The sequence below is a fragment of the Indicator indicator genome, chromosome 19 (genome assembly GCF_027791375.1).
Source record: "Indicator indicator isolate 239-I01 chromosome 19, UM_Iind_1.1, whole genome shotgun sequence".
Classification (NCBI taxonomy): Eukaryota; Metazoa; Chordata; class Aves; order Piciformes; family Indicatoridae; genus Indicator; species Indicator indicator.
The window spans coordinates 16,289,586-16,312,693 of NC_072028.1; the positions used below are offsets into that span (position 1 = coordinate 16,289,586).

At 37.6% G+C, this 23,108-nt stretch overlaps 1 protein-coding gene across 2 annotated transcripts in view; it reads right to left on the reverse strand.

The window, feature by feature from the left end:
* Positions 1–1,113: 1,113 nt before the first annotated feature.
* The window catches only part of TOX3 (TOX high mobility group box family member 3), a 69,943-nt gene continuing 47,948 nt past the window's right edge, over positions 1,114–23,108 (reverse strand). The window contains exons 3-7 of one of the 2 annotated variants that reach the window (XM_054389840.1): positions 20,894–21,145; positions 6,797–7,066; positions 5,370–5,597; positions 3,959–4,039; positions 1,114–1,851 (exon numbers count right to left, since the gene is read on the reverse strand). In XM_054389840.1, the coding sequence (XP_054245815.1) occupies positions 1,114–1,851; positions 3,959–4,039; positions 5,370–5,597; positions 6,797–7,066; positions 20,894–21,145 (1,569 nt within the window). Of the gene's footprint in view, positions 1,852–3,958; positions 4,040–5,369; positions 5,598–6,796; positions 7,067–20,893; positions 21,149–23,108 lie in introns of both variants that reach the window. The other variant, XM_054389839.1, reaches the window with a different exon arrangement.

Below are 23,108 nucleotides of genomic sequence, written 5' to 3' on the forward strand. Positions count from 1 at the left end.
GCATTTATTTTAGATAAGCAAAATACAAACAACTTAATTGCTGCTATCATAACTCATAAAAAAGTATAAAACAGCATAAAAACACAATAAGCAATGTAGCAATTAATAATTCATGTTACCAGTGTTTACATTAAAGCCTCATTTATGAAAACTTTACAACACATGATATGAAAACTTACAACTTTTAAAGAAAATATTTACATTGATTATTCGGTTGTGGAGTTTCATTTAAATATTCTACTGGTTATACAGCGTATTAAAAACTTTTGCATTTTTCATCTTAGCTTTCTGTAATAACAGTTTTATTTAAGTGCATTTCCCTTTTAAAAATACAGTGTATTAAATCTGAAACTCATCACTTCACCACAGAATATAATATTCACATTTGTTCTGTAATTGGAATTAACATAAGACGGTAACCGTCGATATATATTTTCTTACAAACTATGGCAGGTTCACTTGGAGAAATGAAGTGAAAGGTTGGGTCAAACATTTCAGTTCAGTTACTTGCATTTGTTTTTCTGAAGACATTTAGAGGAGAAAAAAAAAAATGAAGAGCTTTGGCAAAAATCTGTGATTTACTCTATTTTTGTCATGACAAAAATTGCCATCCACTCACATCATACCAGTATGATTGTATGAAATCCAATCATCATTTTACAGGTAGTTACAACTGTGCTTTAAGGGCTTCATGAGTTCACACTGCCTTGAAGTGCACTATTCGCTTTTAAAGAAAGAAGGGTTGTATCATAACTCTGAAAGGCCATTTTGCAGTCATAAGGTCCAGGTATTTATTAGGCCATCTGATTCACATATTGTAGGTAAAGCTTAAATAAATTAAAAAGGCATCACATGAAAAAGAGCACAGCTTTTGTGATTTGTTTTTTCTTTTTTTTTTAATGTTTTTAAACAAAATTATTTATAGTCAGCTAAAAGATGATACACAGCTACATTGTAGTTCTTTATTGCCTATCTAATAGACACTTTAGAGGATCATTTGATCTGTTATGCATCCCTGCATAACTACCATCAACAATTTACAGTTTTCAGCCATATATGGTTTACTCCGACCCCCTCCATCAACACAAAGCCATGTTGCAACATCATTTATCTTCAGAAAATACTGACCTGTGATAATACTTGAGTCTGTGTCTGAGATTGTATTTGTGATTGGTGCTGCTGAGGTGCTGGCTGTGGGCTTCCAATGGCAGGGATGGGAGAAGTTATCTGAGAGGCTGCTGGAGAATGCTGCTGAGGAGAAGGCTGTGACTGGTGTTGGATATGCTGCATTTGCTGCTGCTGCATTTGTTGAAGCTGTATCTGCTGCAGTTGCTGCTGCATTTGCTGTTGATTAATTTGCTGCTGAAGATGCTGCTGCTGCTGCAAATGTTGTTGCATGTGGTGCTGGAAATGCTGCTGTTGCATTTGTTGTTGTATTTGCTGATGCATTTGATGCTGATGTAGTTGCTGCTGTTGCATCTGCTGCATCTGTTGCTGCTGGAGTTGTTGTATCTGGTGCTGCTGGCTTTGCATGGAGGGACTGACTTGAGATGAGGATGGTGTTGCCACCATATTTGTTCCCATAGAGCTTATCAGTGGAGCTGCAATGTTTGATGGCATGTTTGGTGCAACAGTAACAGAAGCTACAATCTGATTCATTGGCAGTCTCATGGTTAAAGGTTTTGGAGCAATTGCTCTGGGAAGGGACTGTTGAAGAGTTTGAGGAGATGCTGATACAGTTGTGTGTTGAGAAAGGGAAGTATTCAGAATAAGGGAAGAAGACAAATTTGTGGATGCCAGTGTTTGCTGAACCGAACGAATTGTCTGGGCCTCAGCAGACTCTGCAGCAGCCTGTGTTTGGAAAAAAATTCACGGTATTTTTTAACAGAAAAAACACCGTTACTGTTTACTTGGAAATAAAAATCACAGCTACTCAGGGAGACCTTTTCATCTTTTGGTTTCTATCAGAAAAAGATCAATAAACAGTCTGAAAAAGATCACTGATCCACCAACCCACTGCATCACCTCTTCATCTGTCTCTGTATATAGTACTCCCAGCTCTTACTAGGACATAAAAACTAACACGTGCTCCTGTCCAATACCAGAAAGTCACAGACACCATGTGAATTGTGTGGCTGGAAGAGCTAAAACCAGCCCAACGCTTTCTATATTTGTATGTTTTCCAAAACCCTCTGTTCTTCAGGAGACAAATATGAGCTGCCACCCCCCTGCCCAGTTATAGTGGCACAAGTGGCATATAAACAATTAAGCTTCTTAAACAACCTTTTAAATTTGCTTGTTCTTTGCATCTAAGGCCTCAAGACAGACAAAGGTTTAAGAGAACATTGCCAAGGTATCCAACAGAACACACCAGAAGGGGTAGAGTTGTATCAAGCAGGGTACCATGTTTAAGGAAACCTGCCTACTTCCAGTGTCCTGGAGGTTTCTAGTTTGACACACTGTCCAAAGAGGCCTACTGCAATAAATGAGCTGTTCTGCTGCCTTGGAAGTCATAGTTTTGTAAGGTATATTTTAAAATACTGTGTATGTGTAAATTAAATGCATTTAAGCACCAAGGGTAGGATTCATTTCTCGTAGTTTTACGCATCTGCATTATACACAACATACGGAATTGTTTCCTAGAATCCCTATAAAAAGATGACAGAGTGAAAAAGTCTCTCCCAGCACAATTAATTGATATGCTTGAGATGTTTACCTTAGAATGTGTTAAACTGTGCTTCAGAGGTGTCTATTCAATCCCTACTCTCAGCAATCACCTTGGATGAAAAAGCTACAGCAAGGAAGACTATGTTGGAGGAGACCAGATGTATACTGGACTTAAAAGTGTAATTTCCACTTGCAGTCTTCCCACAAGTTACTCAGCAGCCCAGGTGTCTTGGATTTTTGGAGTAAATATGATTTCTGATGTTTTTGAAAAGGGAACTTAAGACTGACAAAATAAACTTCCTCCAAAGTATTTACAATTCCATCTGCCATTGAACTTTGCATTATGACACCAAAAGCTTTGAAAAATAAGTCCTATAGACAAAACAAAACAGCTTCTCAACACAAGGTGAAGAAATCTGCCAGCTTGCACGAATATGTGTATAATTTCTGCTGCTGTATGTTTATTCATTAATTAAAATACAGAGCAACCTTCTGCTCTGTAGTTGTAGATTCAAATATTCTCAGGAGATATAATTTTCTTCTGTTGGTATTTTTGTAATTGATCTTTATGAAATATTGCTAGAGAAATAACCACTTTGATTAATTTTTACCCATATTTTAGATGTCCATAAGCACATTTCTATCTATGGCATTCAGATGCAGTAACAGATCTACAACCAGTATAGTGCTGCCAGTTAGAAAGGTAAGTTCCCAAGTAAGACAGCAGAGCTTTGTTTTCTTCACAAGTTTCATTTTAAGTAATGGATTTGCTGAAATACTGCATATGGCTTACTGCCAGCTAGTCCCTTTGTAAGTGCTCTCCAAATTCAGAGCCATCTTCCATTTATTTCCCCCTCACCTGAAAGAAATACTCAAGCTTTGTCACACAATAACTGCTCTCCGTCTCTATGAAGTCTGTCTTTTGAGAAGCAGCACTTAAGAAAAAACAAAACTCAGCAAACAGGTTGCAAATGCGAATGGCAAAAGATCAGTAGATTTTTCATGACTGAATTTTACTTTCGTAGTGGAGTGCATTATTTTGCCTCCATAGATAAAGAAAGATGCACATTTACAAAGTTATTGCTTAGAAATCATTACTGTGCCATTAGAGAGATTTTTTTTTTTTTTTTTGCAGAGACTATGTAGGTTTCAAGGAGCAGCACAGTATCTTCTAGAGCTGTATTTCAGAATTCTACTTTTATTTGGTGTAACACCACATCTCTACCCCCAGTATTTAAACACCGTTGCCGAGAGCTAACTTGTATGACACTGAAGGCATTATTAGGCTTACCTTAGAAACTAGGCTTGCTCTATAGGCAGCAAGTGCCTTCAGGTATTCCTTTTTGGCAGCTTCAGTTTTTCTTTTATATACCTATTAAAAGAGACCACAATTTCACCAAATTCAATTAGTAAGTTTTTTGCCAGAATGCTCTCAAAATCATTTCCAAAGGAAAAAGAAAAAAAAGAAAAAAAGTCTGAAAACACTCTACCATTAGATGTGCTTTTTCTTCCCTGATAGGTCTAAATATTCTTGTAGATGCTCACAGACTTTCAAGTCTACACTTATTGGTCTTGGACCACAATTTATGTTGATTTATTGTGGATAAAAAAAGCTGCTAGAGCAGCCAACTCTTTGACAAGACTACCTAAGTACACTTTACCTCCTAAGGAAATAATATTTTCATTACCCTAAGCAATAGAGATATTAGAACACTGAGTGTTTCAGATGCTAAAAAGTACCTCCAGTAGTATAAAATACCAAAAAATACCTGTGCTATTTTAGTTTAAAATAAATACTCAAAAGAATTGTTCACAGAGCTTGGACAATTCACCTTCCCCAAAGCCAGTATGAGAGAGTCCTACTGAGTTAAACAAGAATAGTTCAGCATGAAAAAAAAAAAAAGATCAAACTGTCTTTTTAGTTATCATTGAAGTTTACCTTTATATCATGTTCACCAACTGAGAGAACAGACTAAAAGTGTCCAAATGTAATTCACATAAAATACCAATACATATCTTGCCAGAAGGTGTTCTATACAGGAATCCCTCTCTTCCATCACAGCTTCCATTAACTGCTGCTGGGAGCTGCATGGAGCACCAACAGGCAAACAACCTCAAAAGATTTTTTTTTTCCTTCAATCAATGTGTAGGAGTTACATGTGTATGCAAAGAAGAATAACCCTCAAGGAAGAACAAAACATTCTGTACCAAGTTTGAGTTGGAGATAACATTTCACACATGACATTGTAGTGAGACACAGAGGATTTGGCTTCAAAGGTTGGAAATCAACACGCTTTGTAACAAATTCATAAGGCAGATCAAAGAAAAATGGTAAATGTGCTTTACCTTCCCCTTTTCTCTCCTAACTTCTGCTTAATAGGAAACAAGGGCTTTGAAATAGGAATCATCAAAAGATGGTCTTAACAGGACTCTAGGACAATATCACCTGAGCGTTTTTCAAACTGCCCTTTAAAATTTAAAGACAAACACAGCCATTTATTACTACCTCCTGGCTCTTAGAACAAAATGCTTTATAGATGCCAGGTCTTCAGCAATTTTGAAAACAAATACAACTCTACAGAGTAGAGGGTCCACATCAGCAAGCAGCATAGACCTGTCAGCACAGATCTAGGAGGATGTTTTTCACAAGGATTACTATTTTAGTTCTTGAGAGACAACCCTGCATTGATTTTTTTTTTTACCTGTTTTTGTTCTTCTCCTAAACTGTCCCACATAGAGGCCACTATTTTTGAAACGTCTCCAAATGTAGCATTCGGGTTCTGCCCTTTAATTGCAGCTTGTGTATCCCTGAAGAAAAGGGCATATGCTGACACTGGCTTTTGTGGCTCATTAGGATCTTTCTTTTTCTTCTTCTTTGGAGTCTTGGGCTTCTTGCCAGAATCTGGGGCAGCTCTTTTTTCTCCAGTAGCCTAAGAAACAGTCATAACAAGAACAGTCAATGTATGTATGAAATAAGTCAGATTACTTCTAAAAAAATATTGACAGTAGTTAATAATATATGGTTAAAGCTACTATGTATGCAACATTTTGGAGACTTGTTTGCAAGGGTTTCTCCTACCAAATAGTACTTAGTCTCATCTTAATCTCATCAGATCTACTGGCACTTAAATGCATGAATAGTTACTATTCACTGTAAGCATGGGTGAGAGTGTCAAATCTTACAAGCTTGACGTGAAAAAGTACACCCCACAATGCTAATTTTGTATACTTTGAATAGGCAATCTATGTTTTTCCATTAAGATGTAATTTCAGCAGTAGAAACTCAAAAGATGAGCTTGGAGGCATTTCCTGATCCCCAGACTCGGACTGCAACTCACACATGGGTCAGGGATTACAAAACCCATTCTTCTGGCACAAAGCAACAGCAACTCTGCAGCTTCTCTACACTTGCAGTGGGCACCCTCTGTGCCCACCACCCACCTGCATGGCTCCTCACACACGGTCAGGTGCACTACACCATCTCCCTGTTGCCTCTGGGATAGGGATTCCCAGACACACACAATTACAGGTGTGTGTGCCTTATGCCCTGCACTCTCTTTTACCAAGCTAGGCAACAAGTCATTTCACTTAGGTATTTTAAGGATCCTGTACACTGATCTTTCCATAGGCATAATTTCTGTTACCTTAACGAGAAAACTCTTCATGCAACAGTCTAAGTTAGGTCCTTTAAATATGCTGCTATACTAATATCTGTCCTTTGTTGATAATACCTTCCTTTTATAACAGATTTATTTAAAAGTAAATGTAAATGAACTAAACTTCCAGTTAGAAGAAAGCTTAGATTCCCACCTAAATGCATCTACATTTTGGATGACTCCGGAGAATATCAAAATGACAAGACTGTCCAAAGTTGATGAGTTTAGAGTACTCACCAGTTCTATAAAATTTGAAACAAATTATGAACATATTAAACCAAGTATCTATAGATATTCTTATATTTGGCATTGTGGGGATACTGGGGAAACATCTTAAAAAGCTAAACAGCTACTGAATCATATTCCATTTGTATTTTACACGACCACACTGCAACTGAGTTGCTACTGCCACATCCACAGAAATGCAGCAAACAGATATAAAGCTACTCACTAGAGTGCACGGAATGACTTACTCTGTTTGATTCATCTGCATCTTCTTCATTTATAGAGCTGGATGGGGAAGGAGTGGCTGATTTACTTGCAGGAGGGGAGGGAGAGGTGTGTGGCAAATTAGTGCCTCCTAAATTTAGCCCCAGCTGCGCACTTAGCTGAGACTGGTTAATGGTGGTTAGCTGAGAAGGAGGCATAATTCCTGAATGAGCAGCATCAGTCATATGGACAATAGATCTCATAATCAGAGAGTGATCCTGCCGATACTGGGAAACTTGTGTGTGACTCTGATCCTGGAAGAGATGGAAACGTGATTTAGTCACTAACTGTTACCGTATAGCACTATCAGGTAATGTTATTTTCATAGGCTTACAGAACTGACACTGTCACATTGCAGGCTGTTCTTTTTAATGAATTAATTGCATTTTTAATAAATTAAATGCAGCAACAGTCACCACATTGACCCCCAGATTCCAGTTCTCCCACACCTGTGGGTGTGGTTTTGTGGCGGAATAAAACTTACATTTCCCCCTTTTAAAACATTGCTTCTCTTGCTGCAGTGTGCAATCCCCACATAAACAACTAGAAAACAGGCTGAGTGATGAGACAGGGAAAACACTGCAACTGAGAAGACACAAGCTATTGTCAAACACAGAAAATAAACAAAACTGGGGCGGGGGAATAAATATATATATATAGAGAGAGAGAGAGAGAGAGAGAGAAAAGCCTCTTCCTTTACTGACATTCAGTTATTCTTAGCTGTTACTAGTAGCAGTAGCAGGTATAAAACAATCCTGTCTAAGTGGGATTTTAAAGTTGTTTTAAACAAAGAACGCTGCCCTGCCAGGTTTCGAGTGCAGACACTGCAGCATGATGGAGAACCATTTGAGTAATCCTCATCACTTCTAAAAATCCTTGTTTGCAAAACTACACATTTTTTTCTCTAATCCAACAATCAAACACATGTGGAAGCAGCAAGCTATGTACCAATCACTGACTTTATTTTTCTTGCACTTCATGTCTCAGAAACTCAAGTGCTTGCAAGGCTTGGTTTCTACTGTTTCTTGAGGGCAAACAATGTCTTCCTCTACATCTGCACAACACTTAGCACATTTGTGAATAAAAAGAAGCAAGACCCTGAAGGTAAAGTCAATTGGAATCTGCCTGTGAACAACTCAGTTTTCTTATTTTCAACCACACACATCAATATGCATCGAAGGAACATTTTAACAGAAGATTTTTAAAACAGTTAATAAGTGAAGAGAATAAATAGCTCACAAATTGATTCAGCAACCTGATTTGTATAGAGCTGTTGTATGAACAGACAGAAACATAAGAAAGAAATTAAAATTTTGAAAACTCTTTTATTATTCATAAACTACATTGCAATCAGTAGCAGGTACAATGATCCTTAATGAAGTGACATGGACAAACCAGCAATGCTTGGAGCCCAGTATACAGTCCACTGCACTTCCAGAGTGGAGTCTGACCTTCTCAGGGCTTTCTTAAATGTGGGTAAGCCTAAACCAGTTTTCAAAAATTTGTGTCAGCATGGAGGTAATTTAGCCCAGGTGACTTTACTCTTATTTTTAATGACTCTTCCTTCAAGAAAGGCAGTGATTCTGTGGTCCTGAAAGCCTTTTCGTGGATGGGTCAAGTGCAACCATACAAGAAACTGTTAGAGAAGGTGCACACCCTGCCTCATCCATCTTACATACAAGTACTGCAGCACACTGCATCCCTATAGCAATAAATCATATTAATTCTGAATCTGTCTTTCTGCTGAAGCCTATACAGAAAAAGAAATCCTTAGGATTAAAGTGGATGTAGTTTTGTACCTGGATCCAGTACAGATGAAGTTAAACCCACCAGCTCATGTTTCCAGATCTTGCACACTAGGGTTCATCCTCATTTTCCCCATGCTTTCCAAGCCATTGCCAGCTTGGCTCATCATTCATACTGCATCATGCTGCTTCACCTACTACTTTTTTTTCTTTTTTTTTAGTATTATCAGCAAAGGAGTGCAGTTCCTTAGAGATTAACTCATCTGCCAAAAGTGGAGTACTTGATACAGAAAGATCAAAACATCAGATTTATTGGCTGAAATACCCATTTGATTCAGGGACCTTTCTGTGAAATTTTTTTCCTGTTAACTATAGGGTCATTTTTATTGTGACAAGTATTGGCAGTGGCATCTGGAAGTCATTCAAAGTCTTTTGTAAAAAGCAGATCACCTTCTGCATATTACTCCATTCATTTTAGTTTACAGAGATTACTGCATGAAGAAAAATTCTGCTGATAAAATGATGGTGGACATCATCAGAATGACCTCCTCTCACAGAAATTAACTTTCTCCATTATTTTCAGGCAGTACTTTCTGGGAAGTGGTTCCACCTTTTGTTCCTCTTTATTGTCACACAATACAGGCCTTCCTGGCCTTTACTCTAAGGCAACAAAATGTGATGAAACGAGTTACAAACCATTTACTCCAAGTCTTGTCATTTCAGTTGCATCTGTGATTTTACTGAGACTAAATTCTCTTGACTTGCACTGACCCAGAATCTAATTTTATACACAAGCCCATGAATTCTTAACTGTCCCTTTTTCTGACACTATTTGATGCTTGCGTGGCTTTTTTACATCCACTTATTTAATTCCATTTTTACTTTCCCATGTCTCTTCCTATTTTGGTAAGATTTTATTTTTTTAAATCTTAAGAACTTCGGTAAAAGCTAGCAGGGGAAACAACAATATTTTGTAACTGGCTATCCAGCACCAAACAGATAAGACATAATATATAAAAGAATTTTTAATTTTTTTTTTTTAATTTCCAATCTTTTATCAGTATTGAAAATGAAAATCATCTTAAAGAAAAACACACACAGACTAAAACACTGACATGCCATTCTAATCACATTACTACACAAAAACTGAGAAGCTCACGTATTCAAAAGAATCCACTGACAATTTTAGAGACTATCGCAAGATCTTTTACATAAGCTTAACCAGAAGCAAGAGTGATACACAAGTATTAGCAGCATTCAGGATTTTTCAAACATCATACAAAAATGACAGATCAGTTCCCACCACAATTCATTAATTTCTCAAGTGGGCAGAATCAAGTTTTGATAGAGCCTAATCTGCTTTACAGCCCTGGATTGAATCTAGGCAAAATTTGGTGATTTTATCACAAGCCAAGTAAAATTCAGCCACTGATTTACTCAGCATGACAATCAAACAGCGACATAAAGGTGTAAAATGGAAAACCAAAAAGAAAAAATCTGTGTGTTTCCTCTGCAGACTGAAATGACCATCTTAGATCTCTTTGTTTTCCCACACCAGTGTTACAAGAAGCCCAAGGTATAGACACATTTACTGAGGGTAATGCCAACCACCGCTCTGATCTCTTCAATTTGAAACATTGATTAAAACAAAAAGACAAAACACAGTCCCCAAAATGTTTCCTCTTCTTAAAACAACTTTATGGTTACTGTATCTCTGCACATTGGCTTTCTGCCACCACTCTTGCACACCTCCAATAGGACACATTATAAAGACTTTTCAGCATTTGATGCATAAGGTCTCATCAAAGGAACCATAAGGGTATCTGTCCATCAAGCTGTCCCACTCACAACTATTCTCATCTATTTAGACAGTCATGCCAAAGAAGTGACATTTAGTCATATAGCCAAAGGACACATCTCATGGCACATGCCACACATAGCTTATTTCACACTGATTTGTAAAAGTTCTCAAAAACTGATAAAATATCAATTCCTCAACCTCCATGGGAAAGTAAACAACGGAATAATGAGACTTTAAGAAAGGAATGTGTGAACTCCCAGCCTTCAACTTACACAGTATTATCAAAGGTATTCTTCAACAAACACTGTACCTGAGCCAGCAAAACCAAAACATACCATTGAGACCTAAGGGAATAAATGGTAGTAAAAAATAATTTCTTCTTCTGTTATTAACTCATTAAGCATCCAATAGGTCAACAAGCTAATATTTATTTGGATAGATAAATGCATCCAGCCACACTTACATACATATGTAGTATTATCCTGGATTTCTACCCTGATACAACCTCTCAGAAACAGTCAACATGGATTAAAAAATAACTAGGAAAACACTTTTTAGAACATTATATGAATAGTATTGAAGTCTTGATTAAAATCAATGTCTACAGACTTCAATCATTTAAATAGGCAACATCTCTAGTGAAACTCTTTCTAGTCACGCAAGGACTGAGCCCATGGAAGTGCCTACAGGAACATGCAGGGCTGGGATCTGACCCTACACTGTATGAGCATGTTTTAAGGGATGTGAGAATTCACCAACAAAAATAACTATGTAAAACCCCAACATTTATGGTTATGCTCACTGTGCCCTAGTTTCAGAAGTTGAATTAAAACATTATATATTCTGTTGCTTCAGGAATTCATCACTGTCAATGTAACATAAGCTGATGTAATATTTTAAAGGATGTATTTAAGTTGAAGCAAATACATTGCAATGCAAAGAGTGAAATCCTCAGTCATCCCTGCCTGGAAATTGCTCCCTTTACTTTTGAGCAAGTCAGCATATCTCTAAAAGAAATCCTCAATATTCCTTTTCTCCAGAAGCATAGATAAAAGAAACCATTAATCTAAATTTTTTTAGAAGATTGGAATTCACTGCCAATCAAAACAAATCAAACTAGCAGGATGCTTTTCTCAGTCAGAGATTAAATCCTTACTTAATAGAATTCAAAACAGCTGCACTTGGTACTGCCACCACTGAAGAAGCGTCCTTCCTCTCCCCTCCTCAGATACTGCCAGCAGTAATAGATCTGTCAAACTGCAGTTATCAGAAGATCCACTACAAGCAGCAGCTTCTTTTCTCTGGCAGTGAGAAACTCCCATGTTTTGCTCCCTGTCTCTGTAGAAAATGAAACCTTACCTAATTCCTAAATAAAGGCTACAACAAACAGCAAATATTGGTTCAGAAACAAATTATGTCTGCAGCTGGATCTAAAAGATCATTTGGTGTCACAAGGCTTACGCACATTCTGCTGCCTGAAGAACACGGAACTTCTTGGTTTGTGTGCTCTCACAGTGCCACTACATCACAAACTACTCTTTTCTGTTCACACAGAGAATATAAACTAGAGAATGGACATGAAGAGAAATGAAAAACAAACCAAAACCATCAAATCTAAGTGCTCACTGATTCATGCCTCAAAATGAAGAAATTATCTCCTTTTGTTCTGGCAATGTCAGATGTCTCCGAAATCAATTTCCTGCTTTAAGACAAAATTTTCTTATACAGCTGCATCTTCAAGTTAGTTTCACACATTTCATGGTAATCTTTCAGATTTACTGTCCCTTGCTTTTTGTGGGGGGTTTCTTTGCAATCACGTTAGCAGTGATCCTTCTCTCATTGCTTGTGATCTTCATACTCTGCTGTGCAGCGCAGACCTTCCTTCAGAACAGACAGCACGACCTGGTGCAGAGCGTGGTAAAAGTGCCATGAGCAACCAAACCACAAGTTAAAACCACTTCTTCCATGGAACCACGTTTGGGGATTAGGCAGTAGGAGCACGCCAACACCAGGCAGTACAGCACCACCTCAGATATGTGATTCCAAACAAGGTGTCAAGAGATGTTCCCAAACAACCTGGGTACTTTGCAGACCAACACTGTTCTGGGCCCCATGGCCAGGCACCTGTGCAACACCACTCTGTGGCCTTTACTGGTACCAGCTCATTCACAGCATGCTCAGCTACCTCTGTCCAAATGCTGCATTACATGGTGAAGAAACACTAAAAGCTCACAGCTAGGCCACCAAACTACGACTTTTCTCTAAAACACTTACAACTCTTACCCAGGACGTCTCACCACCCTAGCATGGAATGTTTGCTGTTTGGGAAGGTTGTTCTTATTCATTTACTTTCCTGTGATCCCATAGCTTCCACACGCAGTCCCCAAAATGGGATGAAGGAGTTACGCTTCTGTTTGCCTCCATTGCTTTTGAATCCTTCTGCTCTGGAAAGGCTCCTGCTCTTGCAGCCTGAGGAGGCCTGCTATAGCCCTTCACCCATCCACAGTGGCTGATCTGATGATTTAGCATCACCTATTTCACAACTTCTTTACGATTTCATTTTTACACCATTTTGTAGAAGCATTTTAAAAACAGATTTTCCACACTCTTCTCCCCAAACATCTACCATATTTTAAAGCACTTTGAATCACACTTCTTTTGGACAAGGTACACAACAGCATGATCATAATACATGTGACTCAGATCGGGGATCTGGACTCCGATCTAATGAGCCTGTTGGCATGAAATGCTTCTCTCCAAATTAGCAGTACCAGCTTAGGTCTGCTGTATGCAAACAGCAAAGGCACACTGCAAACAAACCTTGCATAGTTGAAATTAAGTCCCAGAATGTCAGATAAATGCTGTGAGCAGTTTTGTTACAACCTCTGCAACTTCAGGTGCTTCAGCTACCAAATCAAAGGTAGACTTCAAAGGTCCTTATTATGCAGTAAGCAACATGAGGAGAGAATGGAAGGAAGCATGACAACTAACAAATATGATCAAAGGTAAGAAAAATTGTGCAAGGAACTGGGAGAAACAGACCCAGAGGTTACATGGCATTTGTTTAAAAAATGCTACATGTGTTGGTAGCTATGTTCTAAGGGTAGGGACTTTTATTGGGGTTTGGATGCTGTTTGGGTCTCATTTTTTATATTACCAGTTAGTATTTTTTTTTCTAGCTACCTGACAACATAGAATAAATGACAGGACTAGAGGGAATGGAACAAAAATAGAAATGGATAGATTCAGATTGACTGTTAGGAAGAAATTCTTCACCATGAGGGTGGTGAGATGCTAGAACAAGTTACCCAGGGAGGTGATGGAAGCCCCATCCCTGGAAGTTTTTAAAGTCAGGCTGGATGTAGCTTTGAGCAACCTGATCTAGTGTGAGGTGTCCCTGCCTATGGCAGGGGGGTTGGAATTAGATGATCTTTGTCTTCCCTTCCAACCCCAACAATTCTATGATTCTGTAATTTAAAGTACTACAGATACTTAGAATTTCTTTATAGCTTGAGAACTTGACGTGGAAGCTGAGTACTGGGTAAGCTGTCCAAGGAGAAACACAGATGGTAACACAGAACGACAGGAATTTCAAAAGAATGAGAGTGGCTGAACAGAACAAAACCTTTGGCCAGGTACAACATATCCAGACTAGGTACAGCATCTGCCCTCATTTGGTTGGCTTAAGGAAGCAGCACCTGATTTCAGAGTTTAAGCTCAGGAGACGATAGTTTAAAGCCATGGCCCATGCTTAATGTACAGCTGGTGTCCTTGGTCAAACATATTCACGTTCCTTCTGAGCTCAGTTCTCAGGAATATCAGAGATTCAGCTTCCACTCCAAATCCTGACAGCTTTCCCAGCGGGGTGTATCATTTTCCACATACTCATATGGCACCTCACAATATTTTCTGGAGCTGATGGATCCAAGTTAGATGTTATTAATATAGACTAATCAGAATAATTTTTTTCCCAGGACGTTCTGCTAATCTTACTATGCTTCTCTTCCTTTACGCAGAAGCCCCTCATAATAGGCAGTAAGCTAGTTGCTTCATTTTTTAATTTTTTTTTTTAGCACCATCAGTACCTGCTATTCTGTCATTGGCAACTGCTGCCACTTTGTGTCCTATGGACAAGTCCTTCCTTGCAGTCACTATGAGTTGTCTATTTTTGAACAGAACACCAGAATACGTTTTCCTTCTCCAACAATAACAGCCCATTAACAGATGGCCCATTGTGTCTGTATCGATGAGAAAGGAGGGAAGAGCATGTCTCTCAGAAAAATGACTATATTATCCAAGCTCAGTATTACAATGTCACTGAGGACATGAAAATCTACACGCTATTAGCACCCTATTATTTAGTACATCATCAGGCTAGCACTGTCTTCATATCATGTTAAAAGCTGTAGCATGTAACTCCTGTGCAGAAGCCACTGCTGTCTGTTGTCTCCAGGGTTTTCAGCCCATTGTCTTCCCTCCCCCAAGGCCCCATGAGCTGTGCACACACACTCTGAAAGGTAACTAAAAAATACGCAGCTACATTAGGCATAAAACCCCCCGACATGTATACAGTTATAAGAAAATAAAAAATAATAACTCTGTAAAGACTTGGAAGCTCATCAGCAAAGAAGATGATTCAGATCTGTAGGCAGAAACCAGACTGTCACTGTGCCGAGCTGACAGTGAGCACCCAAGCTGCAAAATCTCAACTGAGTCCTAAAGGTCTAGCTTGACAAAAGCTTCTGCCACCATGGGAACAGTTCAGTATGTGGCCAAATGTCACTGATCTGAGCCACCAGAACATTGCTGCATTTGGTGCTCCTTAATTTTGAGATTAATTTTTCATAGTACAACAAATTATTAAACCAGTGGTGCTAACAGCTACCACTTCTTCTGGGGAGAGACCAAAGCAAACAGAACAACACTTGCTTTAAAACTTGAGTTCAGTAATCCTCTTTAGTAAGCAAATCAAAAATAGAAATAAGAAAACTCTGACGATAATCTCTCTTTCTAGTAAGAATAGTTGCTGTTCCTATAAATGAACAATTATAACTGACAATTAGTTGTATGTTTTGTATTAAAGATGACAATAAACACGTTCATAACAATAACAAGGGCTTGTTTTAATAGACTGTTCCAGGCATTAAACACATTAATGACCCATGAAGTAACTGTTTCATCTGCAACACGTTAAACAATGTTGTTATAACATTGTATTAATTGAAAACCTACTCCATTCTCTCCAGATTGGAGATTACAGGCTGGCTATTAAAAGAGAGATTTATAAATAAGTTTCTTTGTACAAGAAAATTAAAGATATAAACTAGAAGCATGCAGTAAGGTGAGTAGCAAAATAAGTGTCTTTTCCTAATTTTAAAGCAAGTTTTTTTAGCTCTCATTCCTAGAATTGACTGTTAATCCATTCATTTAAAATTAATTAGCAATTTGGGAATTTAAGTTACTAAAAAAATACTTAAGACCTTTAAGTAAAAGGCATCACTGTTCCAAAACATTAATGACATTTCTGTTATATGCAGCCTTGTATAAGCTCAAATTTTCAACTCAGCTCTTTAAAGCCACATCATTGAGCTGTTTATTTAAAAATCTCTTCTTGAAATAAAAGCAACAGTCACCATCATCTTTGATTTAAGCACAGTGCCACTCCTAAGTAGTAATGTAATTAAAGATGAGCATATTCCACTATGAATTAGCCTTATCCGTGCAGAATCCTGAATGTACAGACAGGTCTGCAACAATTATAAAATAAAAACAGGCTCAAATCTTCAACAAATAGGAAACACATTTTCTCTAGCAGCGTAAGTAATATGGGGAGCAATATATGTAAAATTATCAATCTGGTTTTGTAACATCTGTACTTTTTTAAAATAAAAGAAAAAATCATACTGAAAGGAGGCAATTATTTTACTGTCTGTTTCTTAGATATCAGAAAGAGAATTCTGAAATTCATCAAAGCTAACCTTCTGTTATGTACAACAGGCTAAGCTGAAAAGAATGTTAACAAGTTCAATTTTCATTCAATCAGCACTACTGCTCTCTGAAATGTTTCATTGCAGGAAAGAAATAAAAATAATCTATATGGTAATTATGAGGATGAATCCCCCAGTAACTTTCAGCTACATGAAAGGTCAGTTCTATTCAAGATATTTTATCAGTCCCCTGCACATACTCCTGTCCTGTCATTTTAAATCTGAACAGCATTTTATTTTCCCATTTACAGCTACCTGCAGAATTAAGTACTTAAGCCAAATAAGAAAAAAAAAAAAAAAAAAAGGGAAGGGGAAAAAAAAAGAAATGTTGAATGCTGGCAAAGGCTATAATAGCATGGAGATAAATCGTTCAGCTGCTCTCTCTCAAGCCTCTGGGGCTGCAGATTTTTCTTCTCCTGGTGCACTGTGGGTATTCAAAACTTGTTCAACATGATTTCATTTCATTTCAGGCACTGCCTGAGAAAACTAAATTACAGAATCAATCATACAGAAGGTCAGAGTGAGACTTCATTACAAGTATTGCATGCTTGCATGAATATCTTTCATTTATGACTGACCCAATATGTCACAATAGCTGTCTAGTAAAAATAATCCACTTTCTGAAATTGATGTACTACTGATGTCAATGCTACTCAGCAGGCTGGGCAGATTATAGAGAGGTGTTAAAAAAAGGAACCCTCAGGAGCACAAGTTGTAGTTTTATAGAATTGCCACAGTTTGCAGATTAAAATAATTTTTCTATGGGCAGCTCAAAAAAACCCAGAAGATTAATATAAAATATTGGGTGTTGATTTTTAACGAGGATATTGCTGTTGATTTCCACTTATTTATATTCAAGTATTTATAGGGATAATATTTGCATCATGTAAATCCATGTGTCCTTTGAAGTTAAATGTACATCAACACTCCATTTATCAGTGACTCATTTTTGAACATCAGGGTTTTATTTGCATATTATTTAAATATTAAAATAACTCAAACTGCATCCATTTTATCTTTTTTTGTTGTTGTTGCCTTTGTCTGTTTTTAAATGTAGAAGAATGCTGTTCAGTTAGATAAATGTGTTGTGTTCATTGCCCATAATAATGAAGTTCATCAGCACAGTGACAAATTATCACTCTTTCTATAGGATATAGACCTCAACAGTATTAACAGTTAACTCATCAATACAATCTTTTAAGAATTGCTAGGTCACATTTATGCCAAGAATAAATATCTTTCCAGCACTGTGAATTATTTTTTCAATATAATAATGCACAAAAAAATATGTTGAGAGAATTTTTTTTATTTTTTGGTCTCCCTGTGAGAAATATGCAAGATACTTGCAAAAGTATTACAAGGTAGCCAGTCAACTCTATATACCCTAAGGGAGACATAGGAAAACCTTGACATAACCTATTTTTAACCATGCCTCTGGCGATTCTGCATTCAAGTTTATAGGTGAACATGTCAGGTAGTACACAGAAAAAAAGCCAAAGACACACAGTATTAATCATAATTCTGTCCAAGCCCATTTTATTTTTTCAACATTTGTGATTTAAAATCTCATGACATTTTTTCAAGGTGAAACTCTTCTACTGGACTTTTCAACAGACTAGTAGTATATTTATCTAAATTAAATATTGCTTATAGTAAACCCTTCGAATGCTTCACAACATAACCAAGAATCTGAATGCAGTTCATATTAAAATAATTTAAGTTTGCACTTAGCTAAAGAAGCTTCAATGACTAACAATACACTATTAATACAGCCTTTAAATAAGACTATCCCAGTATCGCTGGATAAGAACATTGTTCTGTAAGTGTATACGAACATCATAATTATTTTACAACCCCATCTTTAGTTCTTTCAGATATAGTAAATTCAATTGACCATGAAATGAAATTTCATAGTCAAAATGCCTCCTTTACATTTTTTTTATTGCTTCCATAAAGTTTTTATAGCTCCAAGGCAAGGTAATTCATGGAATGTCTAATTTAAAGATGAATTCTAATATTATTAATAAATATTTACCAGTTTAATAAAGTGCACATTTTTCACATAAAATATGATATAATGTTTTCATTTTCTATTTTTGAAATACAGATTAACTGCTGGAAAATTTCAGTACTCAAGAGAGCTATGTAAGTTCAGGGGAAACCTATGCAAGGACCCTCTGTTAATGCTTTTAAACTTCCTGAAGCTACTCAGCATTTATGAGCAAAAGAGAAAAAGACTATTGACTAAAATACAATGGCAGGGGCCACTCCATCTCATAGGATAAAACAGACCAGGCAGTTGTGGGGAAAAATCTGACACACAAACCTCCCTATGTGGCTCACCCATATCATACCAAGAAATTCTTCATCAACTCTCTGCAGCAAACCACACTCAAGTTCCCAAACCACAGCACTGGCAATCAGCCTTAAAAATACTGGGCTACAGGGGATATGAAGGGCATGAGCTTCTCTAGATCTTCTCTTTAACCTATATGGAAAACAAATGCTTACCACTGAAATCAATATAAACTATGCCATTAATTCATCAATTTTTCACATTGCATAGTCTAGAGAAAAAGAAAAGAAAAAAAGAAAACTCATCCAGTGCAAGAAGAGGTGAGAGAAGAGATTTCTAACGAGGAGGCTTCTTCTCATTGGGAATGTTAAGGTGGCCGCATTTACTCACAGGAGACTCACACTCGGTGAAAGGATGCAAAATTCAAAGGCAAAACTACATTACCTTGATAACCTTGAGGGGATACCCACACACACAACACAACACAACACTGACCTAGTCCAGGATATTTATTACTTATTTCTGACCAAATTCCATTGTATTCTGAGTAGACATGCTACATTACCTTAGATTTCAGGCATAACATTCCCAATTCTCAGATTTTATTCAGCTGATCTTTCTTTAGTAGTTGCCCAACATGTCTAGTGTGTACAAAATTCCATTCAAAATGAGATCTGAAAGTAAGTATCATATCCTTCAAGGTCTGTTTTAGACAGTCCCTGCTTTGTTTATATGGAATTTACTGAATTCTGTACCTCCTAAACAGTGAGCATTTTGTGCATAATTCTGTATTAAAGCTAGCTACTATTTGTGACCTCCAAGGAAATATTAACATTTGCAATGAAGCCAGCAGCCTGCAAAATTCCAGAGAAATATTTGCTGTGTGTTGATTTGTAAATCTTTAATTAAATTTTGCTTGCCAGCGTAATAAACAAGCAGAGAAGATTTACATGAAATCATAATATGACACAACAATGACCTTTTATCATAGCCCAGCAGTAAATCTGTATTTTCTCTACACTGAGTTTTTAGCAAAAGGTCCTTTCTTCAATATGCAATGTAGAAACTAATTCTAACTGTAACCACTGAGTTTAAAATGCTTACCGTGATAAACTGACTTATAGCTGTCTCATCACTGCAAGTATGAACATTACTGCACAAGGCTTAAAGAAACCCAAGCTGGGAGAGCCTCTAAAGCTGAAGGGAAATTCCACAAGGAAGCGGAAACTGCTCTAGATACCCTTTCTACTGAGACAACAGCCATACAGTGGGGGTATAGATTCTGGAGAAGAATCCGCAGAGCCTTGGTTTTGATTGTTCTAATTACCAGGATGATGACTGGAATTAGATTTACAGTCCTGTCGCTCAGCCTTTCCCCACACCCAGATTATCCCTCCCCATTCAAAGGCCTTGGAAACAGCCCGAGAACAGGAGAACAGGTCCATCTTGCCTTTATCTTTATGGTCAAGAGCACTGAACAGAACAAAGACTTTTTTATGGCCCTACATTTCTAAGTATGACTAAGCTTCACTGCTGTTATGATTCAAAATAAAACAAAACAAGAAACCCTAATCCTTATGGTGATTTAGCCAATGAAACATATAGAATATAGGGAAATATATGGGGTTTTACTGCTGCTTCACTCTCTTTCTGAATTATTCTCAATGCAGCATTTACAGAATACCCTGATGGTTGTCAGATGTGGGTCCTATGCTTGAAACACAGACATGCAATTCCTTTTCAATGCTGTAGCTCACCCCGGCCAACACTGGTCTTTCAGCTCTTGATGCCAGTGTCAACTGTATAACACATTTTTTAACTTTTAAAAGCACTTGGGATGCACATTATGCCAATGGATATGAGCTTCCATGTCCATTATCAAAATCCTGGATTTATAAAGCCTGTTTCTTTACAAGAGATCTCTTCACACATTATAGCAATGCACTGTGCAGTAACAACAGTGTTTATCCTCCCAAATTCACTAATATTAAGCTGTTAACAATTTGCCAACTGCCTTAGGGAACTGAGTAACAGAATATTTGCTATTTGCTGTGTAACACTGACGGCACGTGTCAACATTCATACAGAATTTGCATGCCCATGATACACAACGTTGGCAAGTGCTTGGTCAGGCCTCAATAACAACAAACCATACAGAACTTCTGCGAGGTCAGATAGATTCCCTGAATCTACATCGCTATGCTTTGATAGGCAATATTAGCCAAGAGAAACACACAGAGAACCAGACCTACCATGTGCAGTCCATTGCTGTGGATGACGCCATCTTGCTCCACGAGATTTCGGGATATTGTAATAGAGGGAAGATCCAAGCTCTGAGGGGGAAACTGAGGCGTAAATTCATTTCCTTGTGCAGGCAGCTGGTCACCAAGACCCTGAAAGGGCAGCAGTATATCTGCCATCCCCAGGGTAGGGTCTGACTCAGGTGGTGGGGTAATGGGTGGGATTTCGAACTCCTCATCCCCAAGACTCGGCGTATGGAAGGTCTGCTAGAAAAGCACAGGACACAGTAAACCATGTTAGGGCACACTGCAAACACCTCCAGAACCTGCAGCCCAAATCCTGTTTTGTTCTCAAATGCAAATGATATACACAACAAAATTTTCAAGTTTCATACACTGAAGAGGTTTGTGGATCATTGTGATTAAAAATTTAAGTCTCATTATCATATGGCTTTAATGGAGTATCAGTATTAACAGTTTTTTAATGCACACTTAATTAGCAACATCTGTCTTTGTTGTTAGTCTGAATATCAGCTACATTGGATTTGGCTGTACAACAAATTGTCACTTTATTGATATGTTAGTAAAATAGCACAAACAGCTTACATTACTCTCATGCTTCATAAAATACTGACAATTTTGTGGCACGCACCCCACACGAACTCAGCACTGACCATTTCACATCTTTTGTTGCCTTTTAATCCACTAATAAACATGAAATGTTGTAATTCTGGTATTTATTTCTTTTTCTTTTCCATCCCCAAAATACAATGCACCCTTTTAAACAAGGGTTGTAATTTGGAGGAGAGACACGTATAAAAGCTTCCAGTGCTTTCTGAAGCAAGCCAGCTTTGTTTGAACAGTAGGTTTGTTACAAGCTGAACACCTGTTAAGATGCCTTGAGCAAAACATTTACTGCCAGTTATCTTCAGGGTTTGTGCGTGTTTGTACGTGTGCATGTGTCTGTCAAAGATAATCTTTATTCAAGTAGAGTCTGCATCTGGCTTCAACATTGCTGACTTTTATTTGGGAAACAAATGAGCTATGCTTATTCAAATTTCTTGTGAGTTAAATGAACTTTCATATATTATTTCAGGTCCAGTGCTACTTAATAATAGAAATTCAGTGCTTGAAATTAGGCCATTTTAAATGTACCCAAATCAGGACTGTCTTGATCAAATTGGGCAGTTGGCAATCCTAAAATAGGCACTTTTGTCTTGTTCTGGACATGCAAGGCTGCTCTGGGATTTGTTTGTTTGCATTAGTTCAGGATTCAAGTGGGGGGAGGTGGGAATTGTTTTATGTATTATTTACATTGTTTGAAAGAGTGACTTAATGCCAGTTAATTTAAAAATGATATGTTCAGTGAAGGATCTCATTAACTGCTGCAAATTGTCATCCTTCAAACTGTTAATGATGATATAAATTAATAACCGCTTGAGAGAAGATGAAAACTGAAACACAAGAAAAACCTTTGCTTGCATATAGAACCTGTCAGCTGTCATTATTGGTCTCACACCAGAAATGATGAGGTCCCAGATTGCTGCAGTCTGCAGTACCGTCAGAGTCTGTTCAGACTCTGCCCATCTTGCCTGAACTGCAGGACTGCAACTTAATTCTGGATGTGAAAGCTGGGCCTGCATTAGGAAGACGTTTGACTTCCCTGCTGCTGTATTATGAAAGGTGTGAATTTTTCTTCCTGTGGACCCCACAGTTCAGAAACACAAAGGATGGATTGGACAGAAGTGGTTGGCTAATGAACATAACCCTGTGGCTGCATTTGCAGTTATTTTGGCACTAATGTGGTCTAGTAACAGATGCAACTGTAATTTGTGACTCATTTGCTACCCCATTACTGCTTAATGAAATCTAACATATCACATTAACAATACGGATAAACACTCATTCTTGATATGTGGCATTTGGCTGTTTTCATTACCACTGTAATTAACACTTGAAATATTATTTCAATAAATATTTAAGGTGCTTTAGAATGGGTTTTAGTAATCATGACATAGAGACAGAAAACATAAAGCAAATGTGTGGCTTCTAAGCCTGAATGTGTTCTAGGATTACACTCTTAAGGCATTATTTACAGGAATAAAATGGGCTTCTAGCTCAGCAGTGCTCAGGCTCAAATTCATAGCGAGAACATTACCTTCATGCTAATGTAAAAACACTATAATTAAATACATTGTAATGCAGTAATTGCAAAGTTAGGTTCATG